Source organism: Neovison vison, chromosome 9, assembly GCF_020171115.1.
Source record: "Neovison vison isolate M4711 chromosome 9, ASM_NN_V1, whole genome shotgun sequence".
NCBI lineage: Eukaryota > Metazoa > Chordata > Mammalia > Carnivora > Mustelidae > Neogale > Neogale vison.
The window spans coordinates 75,210,866-75,231,260 of record NC_058099.1 but is presented as its reverse complement, the minus strand read 5'-3'; the positions used below and the strand labels follow the sequence as shown (position 1 = coordinate 75,231,260).

The window sequence follows — 20,395 nt, the reverse complement described above, 5'->3', positions numbered from 1 at the left end:
TATCAAATGCCAAAATATAGAAAGAATGCTAATAGTGAGCCTGTGAAATTAACTACATAAGGAGCTTGGTATTCTAGAAATTGGACATTAAGATATAATAAAGTACACGTGCTCCTGGCAAGTTTCTATTTAATATATAAACAGCTTAAAGAAATGGAGACCTTTGCTTTTCTCTGCACACCACCACTGGCACCCTAGCGTGGAAGTCTGCATCAACATCAATAAAAGAGTCTGAGGAAAGAAGAAAAAATATTAAGTAGGTTAATTAAACCTCTGTTTAAAAGCAGAACTAGATGAAGTACAAGTTGTGACTTAATCCGTTTGGCCTTCTGAAAGATTACGAAATAAAGCTCTGAGATGCCTTGAAAAGGGAAACAGTATTATGTACAGCAGTCAAGTAACCACGTTAATTTAAAACCCTTATTTTGTAAGACTCACATTTGATTAGAGCTGACTCACTACTGAATCAGAATATTTAAGTGTTGTTATGTGGATAAGGTTAATTAGAAATGTGGATAGGATATATGCAAAAACAAAACTGCTGCAAAAGCTACTGTAAAATATCTGGGCTCAAAATACATATTGACTGAAGTAAGGAGAATGTTTCCATGTTTCATCCAACCCAAACAAGAAGGATGGAAAAGACTAATTCACGGGATGAGACAGGTAAATGAGTCCTCAAGTCCTAAGCCAGACATTACTTTGGACACTGATAACCCTGACCAGGAGCAAGTATTTGATGACTTATTAATCAGGGTTGGGTCACACCTATTTATCAGCTGTGAGGTATTAATTTAAATCACAGAATAGTTTTGTTTGGATATTACCCACAGAAATAATTAAAAGATGCATGACTTCCTTCCTATTTTCAACGTTTGACAAACAAGATATATTCAAATTATGACAAAAGAAAGAAAATTTAGAGCAAAACGTGGAAAGAATTTGGCCTTACCACTGTTCTTTAAACATTCTTGAACAAGTAAGAGAACATCTGGCTGAGACATCTAGGAAACAAATCAATGAAAACATTACTAATCCACACGAAGGAAACAAATCAATGAATACAACAATCCATAAGTACTGTTGTTTCACTGAGATAATACACAGTCATTGGAAGTTATCCAAACTCCTTTCCAAATTAGAAAGCACGCTGCTACCCCAGGAAATAAATTAATCATTATGCTCCGTGTACACATCAGTCAGAGACAGAGACGAACGCCAAATGAGGGCAAGTGATCTATTGCACGCACAGTCACCTCCTGCATAACGAATTTCTGACATAATCAGCCTCTCCGCAAACATCCAAGACGTCAAGCTGTTCATGTCGCTGATCACTGTAAGATCACGTCAACAGATTGCTTGCTGGTCTCCACTTCAGCCTTGCCCTCTCCAGTCCTTGCTCCACGTAGGAACCACAACCACTTAACGTCATAAATCAGACCTAGTCCTGCCCCTCCTTAAAACTCCCCAAAGCTTCCTACTGCCCTTAGGTCATAGTGAAACTCTTTACCAAGGCCCACAGATCTGCATGTTGGGCCCTCTGTCCTAATATTACGGATGCTTCTTTCTCTTGGTCCTTCCACCATGGCTTCCATTCCACCTTCCGTTCAGCTCCCTGACTAGGCTAAGCTCTGTAGGGATTTAGGGTGCTTTCAAACACTGCTCTCTCTGCCTGAAACACTCACCCTTTGACTTCTTTATTCCTTTTCATTGTTTAGAGCCTAGAGTCAAAGCCATTGCTTCGAAGGGGACTTCATGATGGCTGGATCTACACATCTCCTGTTCTTTTCTGTCACAGAACCTTGTTTCCCAACATAGCTCTCATTTTAATTAATCATATATATGTAATTACTTATTTCCTCCACTAGGCATGAGTTCCATGAGGGAGGAATCCTAACTGTTTTGTTCTCTGGGATCTAGGACAGTGCCTGGCATACAACACGGACTCAGTGAGGATTTGCTAAATGAATGATGACACCAAAATAACTGCTATGCTGGTAAATTACTAACTTTGATTGAATTTTAATTCAAGTTTAAATTTAATTCAATTTTGACTGAAGGCTAAAAGAAGAGTAAAATCTATTGGTCAGCTGACCACGTAGCTAGAGCCATCAGGGATGGCAATGAATGAGAAGCTGTATGACAGAACATCTGAGGATGGTGCCCAGGAATCTTCTTCATTATTTTTAACTAGCAAACCAGGTAAATGGCATAAACCATCTGCAAACTGGCCTGGGGAACCAGCAGTGGATGAACAGATGATCTATTAGAGTGCCTTCCAGATTCAAAATTCTGACTCATATCTTTTTCTATCACATTTGAACCAGAAATCCAGGTTAGGTGTGAGTCTTCAAACGCCAAATTATTTTAACAAAGTAGGTGTATAGAAGTAGCAACTTAGGAGTGAATGGAGTTTTCAGGTCACAAATGTTGCCACATCCACACTGTTTAAAATCTGAAATTCTGGGCTCCTGGGTGGCTCAGTGAGTTAAGCCGCTGCCTTCGGCTCAGGTCATGATCTCAGGGTCCTGGGATCGAGTCCCGCATCGGGCTCTCTGCTCGGCGGGGAGCCTGCTTCCCTCTCTCTCTCTCTGCCTGCCTCTCCGTCTACTTGTGATCTCTCTCTGTCAAATAAATAAATAAAATCTTTAAAAAAAAAAAAAAAAAAATCTGAAATTCTTCTCTGACATTGGAAAGTTGACTTTACCAAGATAATTTAATCTTCTCAAGTTAACAGAACCTAAAAAGCCTCATTAGAGTTACATAGTTATAAAACCAGCATTTGAAGTATACAAGAAAGATCTATAAAGAAGTACAGAAATCTGTACAGTATTAAAAGAAATGCGCTAAAATTGAAGGTTGGCAGAAGAGCATGGAACTGGAAGTTTTAGGGGGGAAAGCTGCCACTTATATTATCTTCAGGTATCTAAATATATACTCTTATATAGCTCACATTTGAAAAAAAAGAATTTCCAGACCACTCTGTGAAAATTTCAACATTTTATTTCGTACTTACAATGGCTGGAAATTGAATGTCGATATTTACATCTGAATTTTTGAAACCCAATCTGCTACAGGATGACCCATATAATCTCAGAGAACAATCTGAAAAAAAAAAAGTCATATATAAGGTGAAATTTCTCAGAAGTCATAACAAAACACTGCTGTTTAAGACATGGAACCATCAATTAAGACTATGCATGAATGTAAGTATTCAAATCTAGTATAAATAAACAAAAAGGAACAGCTGGCTCTTTGCTTGTATTCATTTTGTTTTATGTAACGGGGGAAGGCTGTTTTGACTGCAGTTTAGGTTAACAGCTACTCTTTTATGCCAATTGTAAAACATGTTTAAAAAATTCTAACTTATTTTATATTTTGTGCAGAAAATATTATTTGCCAGGATTTTTACAATCTGAAAGTTAAAAACGATGCTTAACTTTGTCTTATATTTATAAACCTGATAGTATACTCAAGAGTTAGTACAAACATTTAATCTTTTAGAAAATACACACACAGGTATAATTTATTGTAAAGATCATGTTTCAATAGAATACTCATAAAAATCAGCATAAAGTTACTTTTCAGTATAATTATGAACAAAAAGACGCTTAATACAATATGCTCTCTTAGGGAAAACTTTTGAAAAATAATTATAAAATCACTGATATAACTTAAAATGTTAGGCAACAAGCAATTCACTCTTAAAAGGAAGACAGGTGTGTGTATTTGCTGCCTATATTTATTTATGGCATTTTCCCCCAATGTTTAACATTACTGCGCCAAAAAATCATCTCCTTTCCACCAGGGGTTTTTGTGGGGTTTTCTAGGTTTGTTAAGTCAAGTGGTTTCTTTGAGTTTTAACAGTTTTCCATGACAAAGTACATTACATTTTATAATGGAAATCTACAGCACAAATCTTTGACATTACAAATCCCTTTCTTGGAACCTGTCTATAACACAAAGGATGAGATACAGATATAATGAAATGAACAGATCCTTGCCCTTTATTTTTATGAAGGTATACACAAGAATGAATGATAGGCCATATGAATGCTTTTTCAGTAGAACAAATGGTTCTATGGGGGATATGGTGATAACTTCTGAATAGTGATTCCAATCCTAACTGTGGGTTAGAATCACTTGTGGAGCTTTCTAAAAAATAGTTTTCTGTGGCTCCACAGACATAGCCTGGAAAATTTAATCAACAGTACACAAAATCTATTACAAAATAGGTTCAGAGCTCATTTTAGATGTTGCAATTCTTTTTAAAAGTGGTTAAACAGAACCTTTTTGGGACACAGATAACCTGAGAATGAATCAAATATACTTTTATTTTAACTCAAAATGTTGCGTCAATTTGAATAGGTAGGAAGGTAAACAGGTAGATACACAAGAGTCCCACAGTGCCCCCATAATCGGGAGCATTTAACTTAAAGTACATGTGTACAAGGAAATTCATAATGAAGATAGGTTTAATGACAGTGCACATAAAAGTCTTTGTTACCTTGGGGGAAAGCCAGAAGAAACAAAAACAAACAAAAATTAAGAGCTTCAGGACATGGTAACTCAATTTCTATTAAATGAAAATTACTATGGGTTGGAAAAATGCATGAGGCACTTTTAGGTAGCTAAATAGAAAAACAAATCTAGAAAATACCTGGTAACTTGTGTTGGAACACATTTCCCATGATACGTTTAATTTCTAGTCTCTGTTCCAAGTTCTCATTGTGTAAGCCAAACTCCTGTACCACTTTGTCAATGGCAATACCAATTGCATTTATCTGGGAGGGTGTAGGCGGGGGTAACGTAGTGAGCAACTCTTCCTCTTGTTTCTCCTTTTAAGATCAATATTGAGATTAAAAATGACTCACACAGTTTTTACCTTCTACCATTCACTGAGATAACACCCTGTAGAATATTCTGGAATATTTTTCTTAGCTCTCCCTCTCACCTTAGCTGTGTTAGTCTTCAGTTCATCAAACACATATACTTCTTTATGCACATAAAGTGATAATAGAAGGCAGGCAAAAATAAGGAAAAAGTGCAGGGAAAAAACATTAAAAGCAGCAATGACAAATTATTTGCTTTATTATTACGGGTACAAGGGCATATACCAAGGTCCTATCAATGACTTCACCCATCCTGATACTGTTCTTAATGAAATTCACAAGACTGCCCAGCAAAACATATCTGACCAATGTATTTTGTCTAAAATAAATTCAGTAATATAAGTAGTGAAGTTATTAATATCATACCCTTAAAGACAGAAAAGTCACAAAGATGACAAGTAAAAACAACTAACAAATAAACATTTGTTTGGGTTACATTAAACTTACCTTAATGTTTTTCTTGTGCCTCTTCTCTTTGATGTGCTTATGGGCAAATGCAATGGATTCAATTAAAACATCACAAAGTTTGCAGGTGTACTTAGCTGTAGGGTAGTTTCTTGGTCGCTATAATTTGGAGAGATTTAGAGATATATATATACAGTATCTTCCAAAACAGAGGCAAACAAAAGTTAGCCAGAAATGATTTCCCCATCACTTTAAAAACTGTTAATATATTATTGTCACTCTTAACCACTATCCTAATGGCCATTTTTTGGAAGTGATTCTATTAAATCAAATTGAGTACCACTTTTAACTTACAGCGCTTAAATGCTAATAACTGTAGTAGGATGCCTAAGCATCCTACAACTCATCAAAGCATACGTTCCAATTACTAGCACAGCTTAAACCAAGACAAGGACTTTAAGTAACAAATAAAAGACATTACCCTTTTTAGCCTGTCAATGAAGTCTCTTTTTAATCGCTCCTCTGCCTGCTGTAAGCCCAGGAGCTCCTTCGTTGAAAGCACAGACTCGTCAATCACAGGGCCTTCCAAGTCTCCGTCCTGCTCATTTTCCTCATTTCTAGTCCTACGTGGCTTCCGAGGTCTGGACCTCTGCTTCTTGTTTTCTTAAGTTAGGGGGAAAATATTATTGGTAATCTTGAGTAATACCGCTCTGACAAAAAAGCAGACCGTACATATTTATTCATACATATTTATTAACTAAATAATGTGGTTATCTGAACGACATCTGAACACAGCAAAAGGAAAGCTCTTCCATGGATAAAATGCGTGAATACTCATTGGCCACCTCATCTAGATACACCAACCCACAGAAATCCTCTTTCAAAAACACTGGAAAAGAATTCGCTTCAACCATACAATGTGATTTTATCATTTCTTCCAAGTATACTCCTGAACATATTCAGCAATAGTAAAAATTGTCCTCTGAAGGTAAGTATACTTGTAATTCTAATACACCTAATACGTTATGATATACAATATAAATGTATGAAATATATTCTGGTATACCTGTTATTCTACTGAAAACTATCCACATTTGCTTTCATTTTTTTTTTTTTTTGTAAACAACCTCAACAGAGCAAAGACTGACAATATGATCTCCAAAGAACTCAGAAATTAATTACATTATCACGTGCAATGAAAATCCATCATTTAGTTGTAAATTCAGCTTTCATGTAATTGGGCCCTCTCCCTACACGGATATAAGCAGTTCAAGCCAAAATTTTATTTACAGAGGACAACTAGTTCCCATCTTATCTTTACTTTCATTTTAGCTTCTTTGGACAGCCTGTACAATAAGCACATTTCAAAGAAAAAAAGGCCGTTAGTTGAAATAAGCTTTCTACAAGTATAGACTAATTCATTTAAACTCTGCTGTTACTTCTACAATCTTTGTAACTAATAAGTCAATTTGTTGCCTTTTAAAAAAATTCACAACTTTTCTACCTGTGGAACTGAAGATGACTGTGGGATTAATCTATTAAAAAATTGTTTTAAATAGCCCAAGCTCTGAAAATAAATCAGTATTACATACGATTAAAATAAAATTCATTTCTCCAATTAAAATTGTGATGTTTTGAATAATGTTTAAATGGCTGATCAAAAGTTACTCTTTCAAATATAAACCTACTGAAAAGCCCTGCATGAGGCAATTCCTATGTCAAGTTTTCAGTGGAATGCATTTCTTGTACAGCAGTTACAATAAACCAGTTGTCTGAAAAAACTTCTGAGTCAGAAAAGGGAAATATAGGTTCTCTAATTTTCAACAAAAAGCTGTTGCCAATAACTCTAAAGGAAAAGTAGCAAGCACTGTGCTCAAAGTACCATAAGATGAATATACAATGAAATTCCATAAATAGCTTCTTTAAGTGGCAATTGAAAGAAATTAAAGTATTAGGACAAATAGTTTCTTTTTTTTTTTTAAAGCCATCAAAACAGGCCAAACAAATAATACACAAGGTCAGTAGTTGTTTGCAGAGAAAAACCAGTCTACTTTTAATACCTGCTTTTTAATGCTCCTCTACTCCCAATTAAATAAATTATCACCGTCTTTTAAGGACTATGCTCTCCAACTGCATCAACTTCTGAGATAAGCACTTCTTTTAACTTAGAGGTGTGTCTGTTCTCATTTAATTTGTGTATCTTCCAAGCTCTACTCTAAATAATTTTATCTGATTTCAGTGTTCATAAGTTTCCTACTTTGGCAAACACTCATTAGAGATTTACACAAATATGTGCAATACCATTAGAAAAGTCCATATTAGAGGCACCTGGGTGGCTCAATCAGTTAAATGTCTGCCATTGGCTCAGGTCGTGATCCCAGGGTTGTGGGATCAAGTCCCTCATCAGGCTCCCTGCTCAGTGGGGAGCCTGCTTCTCCCTCTCCTTCTGCCATTCCCTGTTTGTGCACCTGCTCTATCTCCTGTCAAATAAATAAAATCTTAAAAAAAAATACAGATGAATCCCTACTTAAAAAAAGAAAGAAAGAAAGAAAGAAAAAAGTCCATATTAGTTATACTACAGTAATTGATATGGAACCAAATTCCATTTTTAACTCCTCCTCTCTCGAATCACAAAGGCTTTTTATGTAACTATATTTGCTATCATCTTCTGGGATGACAATTTCCCTTCAAAGAGCACGATTAACTCCTTTTTTCCTTTTAAAGATTTTATTTTTAGGTAATCTCTACATCCATTGTGGGGTTCAAAGTCACAACCCCAATATCAAGGGTTGCATTCTCCAACTGAGCCAGCCAGGTGCCCCACTCCTTATTGTCTTTATACAGAGAAGGGATGGCTGCAGAAATTCTGTCTGATGACGATGACGATGGCAGCTGTCATTATGGAGTATTTTTTATGCGACAGATGCAATGTAAGTACTTGATGTGCACTGCCTTGTTACATCCCCGTAGTGATCCTGTCATAGATGCTGATACTGCCCCCATCATCCAGATGGGGAAAATGCTGGCCCAAGAAAATAACTTACTCAGGGACTAATGACTAAGTGAAAGTAATGGGATTTAAAATAAAAATTAAAGCCTGGATGGAATTCTGAAATTCAGCCTTTTATCTAACAATTTAAGAACTGGAAAGAACTTACTGAAATCCCCCCTTATATCCATTCACATCTAGAGTAGACCATAACTGACAAGACAGTATCACCTTCCGAACGGAGATTCACAGGACTGCATGGTAAAAATGGTCAAATAAAGTTTCATTGAAGGGAATCTTGAAAGACAAAACTGGATGTTGCTAAGAAGTTCCCACAGTTACAAAGAGGAAGACTACCTGGCTCTTGCAGGTGTCTTATAACATGAATGCTCTGTATACAGTATTCCGAGTCTCCCATATTTTATTTGCTTATGGCCCATGATACCATTCACAAAGGACATGTGTATATGAGTGGATATTTTCCAGCTAAGATCACTAATGGAATTGTCCCAAATACATTAAATTGGCAATCTAGGATATTTGAGGGATGAAGTACAGGGCGGTAACACAGAACTGGAAAATAGAAAATAAGTATTAAAAAACAAAGCAACTCTAAGATAATTTTCACTGGCTTCTCACATCATTTAATGAGACCCTTCCTTAAGAGAGAATTCTGATTCAAGGAAAATTTCAGTCCCTTTAATGAGATCCTTTTTGGGATCCTGAGTGCAGTGCAAAGTTTATACTTCAAATTGAATTTCTCTCTACAGTAAGTTATTTTATACCAAAGCTTAGTATTTCCCTTATGAAGATGTTCAAGGGCTAGAAGCTGAACAGTTCTTCATCTCGCAGTTGGGAAAGCACATACGTATTTTTCATTTACAGAGAACATGGGCGTTTGGGCACTGTCTTCAATTAAAAGGACAGTAAAAATGTATGTACTTCCTGTTCAAAACCACTTAAAAGTAACTTTCTTAGCTGCTTTTCAGACTAAACAAGAATACATATACAAGAAGTTTTTAGTCTGTTAACAGTCCCTATTAATGTCTATCTGGTTGCAAACTTTTATTCTATACATCTTTGTTTTTATAATGCTACTCAAGACCAACTTTTTCTTGTAAAAGACTATTGGTAACTGCGTTAAGATATCCATGTCCTACTGGACACAATAATATAGAAATACTTAAATATATGAAGACTTTTTAAAAAAGATAAACACCAATCAAAGGCCAAGAAATTATCAGTGTGTTCGTCTTCCCTCTGTCAGATTCAAGGTCCAGTGAGGCTGAGTTAACGGCCAAAGCAGCACAGCACTCAATTTCAGTTCCACTTCCTCAGCCACTACCCCAGTAAATACATTTAACCTCGCCAGACCACAGCAGCCTGCTTTTTTGAAAAGTTGTGACTGTACCCTGATTTATCACAACAGAGCACTAGATCAGACAATTCTTTCAATTTCTTTCTAGCTTAAAGATTCATGCAGCCAAGCTTTTTCTCTCCTGGGATTCCTTTATAACACCTCATTCTATTTCTACTATACAAGACATATTCTCTTGCTTTTCCTACCTTAAGAAACCTAAAATGGCAACTCTTCTCTCATTTAAGACTATCATAAGATTCCCTAAAGATAAAAAATGATGTTTTCTGTTAAGTATTCTAAATGTCCAGATGACAAATTCAAATGCCTTACCAGTAACATGCATAAATGTAACTGGCCACTGTGAGATAACACCTAAGAAAAGGACTTCTGGATACCGAGGAGAGAGTGCCAACATTGCCTAGATTCATTTAAATTAAAAAAAAACAAAACAAAACAAAAAACTTTAAAATGCCGGCCAATTTGCCACCCATTCCATATGGTCACTAAAAAAAGGCTTACAGCCCGGCAGCTGGGGGGCTCTGTTAGGAGTCTGCCTTTGGCTCAGGTCATGATCCCAGGACACTGGGATCAAGTCTTGCGCAGCAGGAAGCCTACTTCTGTCTCTCCCTCCCTGTCTTTGTGTGCTCAGGCATGCTCTCTCTTTCTCACTCTCACTCTCCCAATAAATAAAATCTTTAAAAAAAAAGGCCTACAGCCAATATATTTAAAAGCCCATTTTCCCAAGCATAATTTATATTTTCAGACTAAATACTGTTTTACTTTTTCCTTCAGATTTATTAGTTTCTTTCATTTCAGTAACTACTGTCCATTAGCTAATTTTCCTGTTTATAAAAATCACTGCTACATGGACAAATCTATTCACCTTTTAGAAAAACTTATACTCACTTTGAGGCAATTATTATCAAACACAGAGGGCACTCAGAAATGGGTTTTGGTGCTACAGAAACTAAAAGGCAAAACTTTCATCTGTATTTCCTAACTTTCAAAACTTAATGTGTCCCAGCCTGTTTGCCATGGTCACTTTTGAGGAAAAAAAAAAATCGTGGACTACTCTCCTGTGGAGATCGATACTCCATCCAAAAGACAAATAACCTTCTGTGATAGGAAATACATACAGTCTATATTGTGTACTTACATTGAATACGATTTTTTTTAGCTTTATATTCTGTCATTTATATTATGGACGCATTCGCTATTCAAATACAAAATTACAATACATAATTTTAGAAAATACATTATACACCACTCAGAAAATATGATATAGTACCCAGGGCGAAAGAGTAAAAGGCACCAATGGGAAATATGTTTACTGAAGTAAAATGGGCCTCATAGCCAAGTGAACTTTTGAAGTGATCGGTACATGCAATGTTTTTAAGTTGCCCAAATACCATGATTACAATTTTTAAAGTATTCACATTAAATAAGCAGGAACTATGAAAAATCAGAACTACATTGCTGAAAATAATAAACCTCATTTGGATGAAAACGACATTGCGACTTTGGAGTTGTAACTTGACAAGTTGGAACACATTACCAGGGCTTCCCGCTTCCATTTCTGACATGGTTTCTAGGCTTGTCAAGTCTTTATGAAGTAGTCGTCTTACAGTTCTGCAGCCTCTTGTGTCTTGCCACCTATATCCATCCTCACTTTCTTGAAAGGAGTCTTTTCTTGGTCGGTTTATAACAGGAATTCTAGGTCCAGGTTTATATTCCCTCCGACTGTCTGAATTACCAGCAAGTTCATCAGAGAGCCACCTCTTACTCTGATCTTTGTGGTTGTCATTTATCCAAGCAGGTTGACTGTAAATTGGGTTTTTAAATGCATAGGGATTGCTGGAAACAGCATATGGTCCTTTTCTGGGGGTACTCCCATAGTTCCCTGGTGTTATTTTTTTTTTTGGAAGGCCTTTTTCCATTTTACTGCTATGGCCTTTAGCATAATCATCCATTATCAAATAATCTTGCTGGGGGTGACCCCTTCTGAAATCCTCATCATCTATAGTCCCTCGATCCTTAGCACGTTTCACAAAATACGGTTTTGCTGCATCTCCCATGGTCTTTGACTTCAATTTTCTTACTCTGCACCTGAAATTAGGCATTTTGGGAAATCATCAAACTATAACAAGATATTGAAATACAACACGTTTATTGCACAGATGCTCAAAAGCCTATACAAACTCTTGTTTTCCTAATTTCCACCTCATTCTAATAATCAGCGCATTACACTGAAAGTCGGGAGGCTTGAATCCTGTAATATTCTTCACGAAAATTAGTACTTACTATTTAACATGAAGATTATATATGTGACTAGGGGAACTCCCTACAGTCTCGAAAACTGGAGTATTAAAAAAATGTTACTCATATCAAGTTGGGTGGCTTTACCAATAAAACAAAAGTTCTCCACAAACCCAAACAAAACCCTCACTCCCAAACCTCTGTTGTTAGAAAACTCCGGAAACGGACTTCAAAAAAAAAAAAGTTGGCAATTACTTTTAAGTATTATACAAAGTAACCGAAACTTTCTGTGAACGTAGCTCATCTCCACTTTCCTGTCCCTTCTCCGTCCTTTAGGGAAGGGCCTCCGCTCCCCCTCACCACCACTATCCAGAACCGGGGGCTTCGATCGCTTGGCCTGGGGAGGGCCTCGCTCCCCACCAAGGCTTCCCTCGTCAAGGGGGCTGGATTTCAGATTAAGAGACAACTCCAGCTAACCTCCCCAGTCTTCATTCTCTAACCCCAACAAGTTTGGTTTTGTCACGGACAGCAGTTCTCCCTCTTCGACCCCGTTTGATCGCCCCACCCCGATCTGCCTCAGTTTACACCCTTCGGGGCAGAAGGCAGAGAAAGAGGAGGCGTCCCCGCACTCCCGGCCACGAAGCCACCTCGGGGACCAGGAAGCAGGAAGTGACCTGCCTCCTCAATGGGGTTCCGGGGTCCCCCCGGCCGGCCAGGGGGCCGGGGCCGAGTGCCTCCACCCAAGTCCCTGCTTCTCCGGCGCCGGCAGGGTCTGACACAAAGTGAAGATGCGGACTCGAATCCGAGGAGCTCAGTCCCCGCCGGCCTGAGGGCTCCCAGGTCCTCTCAACTGGGGCGAGGAGGCCGGCGGGGGATAGAGCCAACGTTCCTCTCCGGCCGGGCCCGCCCTCTACTCCGGAGACCAAGGAACCCACCGGAGACCCACCCGGCGGCTGGTCTGGGAGGGACGCGGGGAGAAGGCTCCCCGAAGCACTCACCACCTCCGCCGTGGTCCCCCGCCTCTTCCTGTCCCGGCCGGGCTCCCTCTCCGTGTTTTCCTTCGGCCCCACTTCCGGCGCTCAGCGCTGTCTCATTGTGCGCTGTTCGGAGCAGGCGGTGCCCCCGCCCGAGCGCTCCGCCGCTCACGCCGGAAACGCGCGCCGCGCCCGGAGGCGCCCGCCGCCCAGCCCCGCCCCGCCCCGCCCCCGCCCCGCCCCCTCCCGCCTGCTTCCGCCGCCGCCGTACGGCGCGGGCTCCTGGGCTCCGGACCCGGGCCAGGCAGCCGTGTTCCGGTTCCGTCCCTCCTCTCCTCGCCGGGGCCGGCTTCACCCGGGCCGCAGGTCTCTAACAGGCCTTGAAAGCACCGCGGAAGCGCGGGGAGCAGGCCTCTGGTTCTCCGCGGGAGGCGCGGGGCTCGCTCGGCTCGGACGCCCGACGGCTCGGCTTTGCCCCTGGATGCTCTCGTTGGCGTCCCGGGCAAGTGCAGCCTGACGCTGAGGCCTCGTGGCGCTCCTGCTGTTTTTCTGACAAGTCCGAGTGAAAGAAGGGCTCAGCGAGGTCTTAATTGCCGACCGTTTAGAAATGTCAGTGTCTAATAATCCGTCGTTCACCCTGATCTCAGTGTGGTCGGGAGAGATGCTCCGCTTTTCTCTTAGGCTGTCTACGGATTGGTTTTACTTAACGAAACAGAACCGTGTATTCAAGAATGTGTGTAATCACAAAGATGATCTGGGAGTCACGGGCGAGTTTTTGAACGAAGAAGACACGCCTGGAACTCGCGAACAAACAACTCGGTTTCCCTATCTTTTCTTCTTTTGACCTTCTTTGCAGTCCGTCATGTTCTAAATGCTTTGAAACGAATAAAATCAGAGAGCGTTGAAAAAGTGTGTCAGTTTTGGTTTCTCTGCTTTTTAAGAGCATTAAATTTAAATCCGTGAGATGCCGGGGAGCATTGGTCCTTAATAATGGACACATACACACAGGGTATTGCCAGGCACTGTGCAGAGGGCTTTACAAATATTAACTCTAATCCTCACAACAAATCCTCTAAAAATATCATTATGCCCGTTTTAAAGGTGGGGAAGTAGCATTTATGGTAAAGTAAATGGCACTGCTGGAAACCAAACTTCAGTGGGGCAGAGTCCATTATTAACTACTATCTCTACTTAGGTGATTTAAAACACATTGGTACAACTTTTGTATAATGCCTCATCTAGATGCTTTGGTTCTGAACAGACATGAGAATCAAGCCAATAAGCTGTCCGACAGGCAGAGATTGGCTTTTAAACAGGCTCCAAAGGGAGTGTGGTGATACATGAATACATTTATTATGAGACAGGAGCGTCACCACACCCAGCTGACTAATTCTTACACAGAAGAACTGGTTGAGGAAAAGTCTGCCTCAAATATCCGGAGTTCTACAGGATCGGTGGAGGATACACCTTTTTGAGTTTAAAATATTTTTTATTTGCATTTTCTTCAATGTATTTGTTCCCCAATGTCTATTCCATTCTAAATTTGCCTTTAAGATTCATGTTGAGGGTAGATGACGCTCTCTCAAACGAGATGCAATACTAATCAAAAGATACTGACAGATAGTACAGCTCTTTTTGTCTATATAATACTATGGGAATTAAAATTGATCCTTATAATCTGGTTGTAAAAGTTTTTTTTTGTTTTGTTTTGTTTTGTTTTGTTTTGGTTGTCACTGGAGGGAATGCTGAGTTTCTCAGAACCTTTGAGATGATTGTTTCATGGTCTAGACATATTTCTTTCTTTCTTTCTTTCTTTTTTAAGATTTTATTTATTTATTCGACAGACAGATCATAAGTAGGCAGAGAGGCAGGCAGGCAGAGAGAGACTGTGGAGGAAGCAGGCTCCCTGCTGAGCAGAGAGCCCGATATGGGACTCAATCCCAGGACCCTGAGATCATGACCTGAGCTGAAGGCAGAGGCTTAATCCACTGAGCCACCCAGGTGCCCCTAGACATATTTCTTAACAACAGGAAGCAGAAATTTGGCCAGCTGTCTGCTTCCGGAACATAAACCCTGCTCCATGTGTTACACTGTATCTTCTATCTTCAACCACACTTTGACACTGTGATACATCTTGACAAGTCAACCTTTCACAAACCCAGTGCCACTGTTCTTGTTCTTTGTAGGGCCATGGAGTCAGAAGCTGAAGAGTTGTATTCACAGCTTTGTCAGCACATGTTTTTTCCTCATGTGTTTTATCTACTTGGTTAAGGGAATTGTGTTGGGTCCTTCAAATACATCTGGAATCCAAGGTTATCTCACCATTTCCACTACTTCCAACTTGTGGTTACCACCACTGCTTCACCGTATTGCTGTGATCATCAGCTTTCATTTATGTTCTCCTTTATCTGTATATGATAGCCAGGAAAGTCATGGTAAAATCTGAGCCAGATTATGATTCCCCCCTCAAGATCCCTCAGTGACTCCCCATTCCTGTGGAAGTAAAAGCCAAAGTCCATAAAATGACTACAAAGCCCTTCCCTTTACTTCTGATCTCACTCCTAATTCCTCTTACCCTTTCATTCATTCCACCCTAGCCACACTACCTTCTTGCCGTTCCTGCATCATACCAGGAAAGCTCTTGCCTCAGGACTTTGCACTGGCTGTTCCCTCCGTCTAGAATGCTTTTTCTCTTTGGTGTCTGTATTGCTAACACCCTCTAATATCTTCTCTCAAAGATCATTTCTCAATGAGGCCTACTCGGACTGCCTATTTAAGTTGCTATTCACCACCCTCTCCTCTGCCTTCCCAACTCCCCTCACCTCATCTATTACTTTTTTTAAAATTTTAAATTTATTTTTTATTTTTAGGTAGGCTCCATGCCCAGTGTGGGGCCTGAGCTCACCACCCTGAGATCAAGACCTGAGCTGAGATCAAGAGTCAGATGCCTTAAAAAAAAGAAAGGAAGGGAGGGAGGAAGGAAAGAAGGAAGGAAGGAAGGAAGAAAGAAAGAGGGACACACGGGTGGCTCCAACGGTTAAGCATCAGCCCTCCACTCAGGTCAGGATCCCAGGGTCTCCCAGGGCCTCCCAGGGCCTTGGGATCAAGTTCTGGATCAGGCTCCTTGCTCAGCGGGAAGCTTGCTTATCCCTCTACCTGCAGCTCACCCTTCTTGTGCTCTCTTCTCTCCCCAAACAAATAAATAAAATCTAAAAAAAAAAAAAAGTGTCCGATGCTTAACCAGGGAGCCACCCAGGGGCTTCTCTATTGTTTTTTCTTGTAACACTACATACACCTTGTCACCTGCCTTGTCATTTAGTTATTTATCATGGTTATTTGTTTCTTGTCTGTCTCCCTCTGCTAGACTGTAAGTTCGACAAAGGCAAGGACCTGACTGCTCCCGACTGTGCTGTCTACCAGTATGTCCTCTAGAGCTTAGACCATTGCCTGACTCACAGCGGACTCTCCAAAACTATCTGTGGAATGAACGAAAGGTACAGGACCAGCCAGGCTCTACAACAATGCTTCTTCATGAACATTCGATTCCCCTCTCTTCTTGAGGTTTATCAATTCTCTTACAAAGGTCTCATATTACAGTGGGATTGACAATGAACTCAGAAACTTTAAAATATTCTATCCCTCCCTCACTGTCTGTCTGAAGTCTTTAATATCCTCATTATGGCTTTTTTTCTTTTCCTTTTCTTTCTTTTTTCCCCCAGATTTCTCAGAAAATTGTTAGAATACTTCTTGAATTAGTTAGGATGCAGGCAGCTTTGAGTTTGGTGTAAGATGGAATTTAAACTATAACTGGGACACAGAAGAGTGAGAGCACTTGGCTCCAGGGTCCCAAGCAGACCAGGTTTGGCCACTGGCCACTGACCAAATCTGAAGGCAGAGAGATAAGTCTTGGTGAAACAGGAAAGGAATTTATTTCAGTGAGGCCAGCACTGGGTAGAAGGCAGGCTAGTGTCTCAAAGACTGTCTCCAAAGTGCTGAAAATACTTCTAGGTTTATATAAGGAGAATGTGGGACAAAGGTGAGTGGGTACGTGCAGGTAGGCAGTAAAGGTCAGGTAGATCATTGTCTTGGGGTCAATCACACAAGCCTTGGTGGCTCAGGGCACTAGTTACTGCTTGAGAGGGTAGTTTTGGTTCGTCATGGAATGCTTTGTCCTGTACGGTCTTTTGTGTGAGTTAAGAGATAAAACAGAAAGAATTTAATTGGGAGGTACAGAGAGAGGTCAAAATGGAGGTAGGCAATGTCTTTTCTGAAAACTGGATTACACATGGGCTACTGGGTGGCTCAGTGGGTTAATTCTCTGCTTTTGGCCCAGATCGTGATCTCAGAGTCCTGGGATCGAGCCCTGCATCAGGAGCGGGGAAACTGCTTCCCCCTCTCTCTGCCTGCCTTTTTGCCTACTTGTGATCTCTGTCTGTCAAATAAAGAAATAAAATCTTAAAAAACAAACAAACAAACCTGGCTTACACAATGAAGATACTTATTGGCTCACAAAACTGGGAGTTCAGAGGGGCAGCGTAAACTTCAATGTTAGCCTTAATGAAGCAGTTGTGTCCTCCTGTGTGTTTGGACCTGTAACAATGGCGTTGGCAGATCCTAACATCACATCTGTCCACCACCGTATCCAGCAGGAGAGAAGGCAGCCTCCGGAAACCAGGACCAACCTACCAAGAAATTTGCCAAGTTAAATCAATTGCTGGTAAGGAGGATGCCATGACCCTTAGACCAAGGTTTCTCTACCAGTGGACTATTGGCATTTTGGGTTGAACAGTTCTCTGTTGTGGAAGGCTATCCTGGGTGTGGCAGGCTGTTTTGCAATGTTCTTGACCTCTACCTAGTAGATGACTTCCCCCTTTTTGTGACAAGCCAAAATTATCCCCAAGCATTGCCAGACATCCTTGGGGTGCAATATTACCTTCAGTTAAGAAGCTCATTATAGAGCTTCCGGCTCCACCTTAGAGTGAGGGGGAGGGGCCAACTTGCTTTGGGGGAGGCTGGGATAATGGATAAAATCTGAGTCCTGTTAGGAAGGAGAGAGAGCGCTGAATCCTAACCACTAGACCACCAGGGAACATCTGTTAGGAAGGAGAAAAATGAGAATGGATGGCAGCCAACAATGTTTATATCACCTCTATTAAAGATTCACCTCCAGACTTTGCAACAAACTTTGGCTTTCCGGAAAATTTCAGTATGAAGGGGGAAATTTTAAAAATGTGTTTAGAATTTTGATGTTTGATCAGAGAAGAGCTTCCAGTCCGATATAGACCTTTTTGGCATTTCAGAGGAGACAGATACTCCTTCCACTGCTCCATGGAAGACAGAGGACAGAGGAGAATTACAGGGGACACATTCAGGGGGTCTCCGGGGGGCTGTGGGTCTTTTCGAAGACCTTCCTCTAAGTCTGGCTTAGACTGGACATTTCTAATTTCTGTGGCTTGAGGAATTGCCAAGGGCTAACAGAATCTCCTGCTTCTGCCTGTCTAAGAGTCTTAGTTGAAATTACTCCAGGACCTTATATTTACAACCTAAGATGTGTTGTGTAACATAAAAGAAGTTTATTTCCAGTGCATGTTTTCAAATCTCAGGAAAATCAGGAAGCCAGTGAACTCTAATTAAAATCTAGACCCTGGGGCACCTGGGTGGCTCAGTGGGTTAAAGCCTCTGCCTTCAGCTCAGGTCATGATCCCAGGGTCCTGGGATCGAGCCCCACATTGGCCTCTCTGCTCAGCAGGGAGCCTGCTTCCTCTTCTCTCTCTGCCTGCCTCTCTGCCTCTCTGTAATCTCTGTCTGTCAAATAAATAAATAAAATCTTAAATAAAATAAAATAAAATAAAACCTAGACCTTGTTGTTCCAGAATTAGCCATATATTTATGGTCCTTCCTTCATTACATTTTTTTAAGAAATGTCGAGTACCTGATATGTGTCTGATAAGTGAGGGAAAACAAACATAGTCCCCGATCTTGTTGTGTTAAAATATATGGTAATGGTGACAAATGTCCTGAAATGGAAAAGTTAAGGCTTGACTTTGAAAGTACTCCTCACCCGCCCCAGATTGGTCTAATCTTATTCTGGGCCTCTACTCTTCTAGGAATGATGGAGGAAAAAAGTTAAACTTGCCAGTAAATGCATCTCAGTCTTTGGATTTAAATAGTATCTTTGATGGTTTGGCCTCTTGGATATGTCCCCCATTGTTCAGATTTCCTTCTCCACTTTCCTTGGATGTCGTCTGGGGAAGTGATGCTCTGTAATCATAGAACTGGAAAGAAGTGCCCTCTGGATACACAACCACAGGCTCTATAAGCAGACCTGTTGCTTCTCTGGTATCTTTACGGTCTCTCTTCTTTGCCTTGTTGCTGGACATCTAATGCTGAGTCTCAAGCTCAGGGACTCACTGGCTCTGAGGCCAGTCCGTTCCAGTGGTTTGCCATTGCTGACTTGGACTTGCCCTGTATTTGACGGTGTCGCGTGTCACTTTGACTTCCAGCTACAACTCCCAGGTGATTTTCAGCATGGCTACTCCGCTGACACACACCCCCCCTCCCCTTTTCCCCCAGTTCTAGCAATCTCTAGACTACTTTGCCATCTGTCTTCCTTGGCACCAAGAATCCAGAAACACCTGGATCCTTTCAAAGGACACATAGAATCTCAAGGATGCCTGAAGTGCCAATTTCAGCTTCCTCTGCTTGGCTGTGCCCTGCTGTTAAGTTTCATACTTCTGAAATCATCCCATGTTTCTCCTGGGTGGGGTGGTCTACTTCCCTCTGGTTCCAAGCTGGGGATGGGTCACGTGCTTGAAACTTTTCCCTCAAGTAATCTCACCCTCTGATTGATGGAAAGTTCTGCTTCCCCTTCCTGTTGCCATGGAGACCAGCCACCTTATCTTTCCCTCCTCTCCCCACTTCCAAGTCACAGCTGTCTCTTTTTCCCATGGAAACTGAATTTCCAACTCGGGGCTGTTTCTTAGATCCCACTGCATGCCTCTCCAGCTGTCTCATCTCTATACACATCAAATGCTTTACTCTAGACTTCTCTAGGCTCCCACAGGCCTTCCATGCCCAGGCCTTTCCTGGGGTCAGACTTCCCAATAGGTTTCTGAACATTCACTGGATCTGGAGCCTGAGAATATTTCTGGGCTCACAGGCTCTACCCCAGAGACTGCAGCCCTCCTTTAGCTCCCCAGAGATGGGACTATCTGAGCCCATCAGAACTCATCACGAGGCCATCTTTGGCTTTCAAGACCCAGCCCCCCTGGACATTGCTGCCTCTCTCCTCACCAATCCACTCTGCCCAGAAGGCATCCCTTTTCCTGGCTCCGGACACAGGGCAGTGATGGAGAGAAATCAGGGCTGGATTACTCAGAAAAAAAAAAAAAAAAACCCAAACAAAACTTCCTTTCAAGAGGAGACATAGCTGGTGGTGGCTGGGTCTGTGGCAGAAGGAAGGAAAAGTCTCCTGATGGAATGAGCACTGAGCTGAGTATTCGGGACATGGGTCTGATTG

The 20,395-nt window shown here is 41.0% G+C and overlaps 1 protein-coding gene across 5 annotated transcripts in view; it reads right to left on the bottom strand.

Annotated features, from left to right (window-relative positions):
* TUT7 (terminal uridylyl transferase 7) overlaps positions 1 to 13,038 on the bottom strand; it is a 59,874-nt gene extending 46,836 nt beyond the window's left edge. For 3 of the 5 annotated variants that reach the window (XM_044265774.1, XM_044265777.1, XM_044265778.1), the window contains exons 1-8: positions 12,901 to 13,038; positions 11,202 to 11,752; positions 5,779 to 5,960; positions 5,340 to 5,456; positions 4,661 to 4,838; positions 3,017 to 3,105; positions 953 to 1,004; positions 162 to 231 (exon numbers count right to left, since the gene is read on the bottom strand). In XM_044265774.1, the coding sequence (XP_044121709.1) occupies positions 162 to 231; positions 953 to 1,004; positions 3,017 to 3,105; positions 4,661 to 4,838; positions 5,340 to 5,456; positions 5,779 to 5,960; positions 11,202 to 11,721 (1,208 nt within the window). In that variant the 5' untranslated portion in view covers positions 11,722 to 11,752; positions 12,901 to 13,038. Of the gene's footprint in view, positions 1 to 161; positions 232 to 952; positions 1,005 to 3,016; positions 3,106 to 4,660; positions 4,839 to 5,339; positions 5,457 to 5,778; positions 5,961 to 11,201; positions 11,753 to 12,837 lie in introns of all 5 variants that reach the window. The other 2 variants (XM_044265775.1, XM_044265776.1) reach the window with 2 other exon arrangements.
* Between the last annotated feature and the right edge of the window lie 7,357 nt (positions 13,039 to 20,395).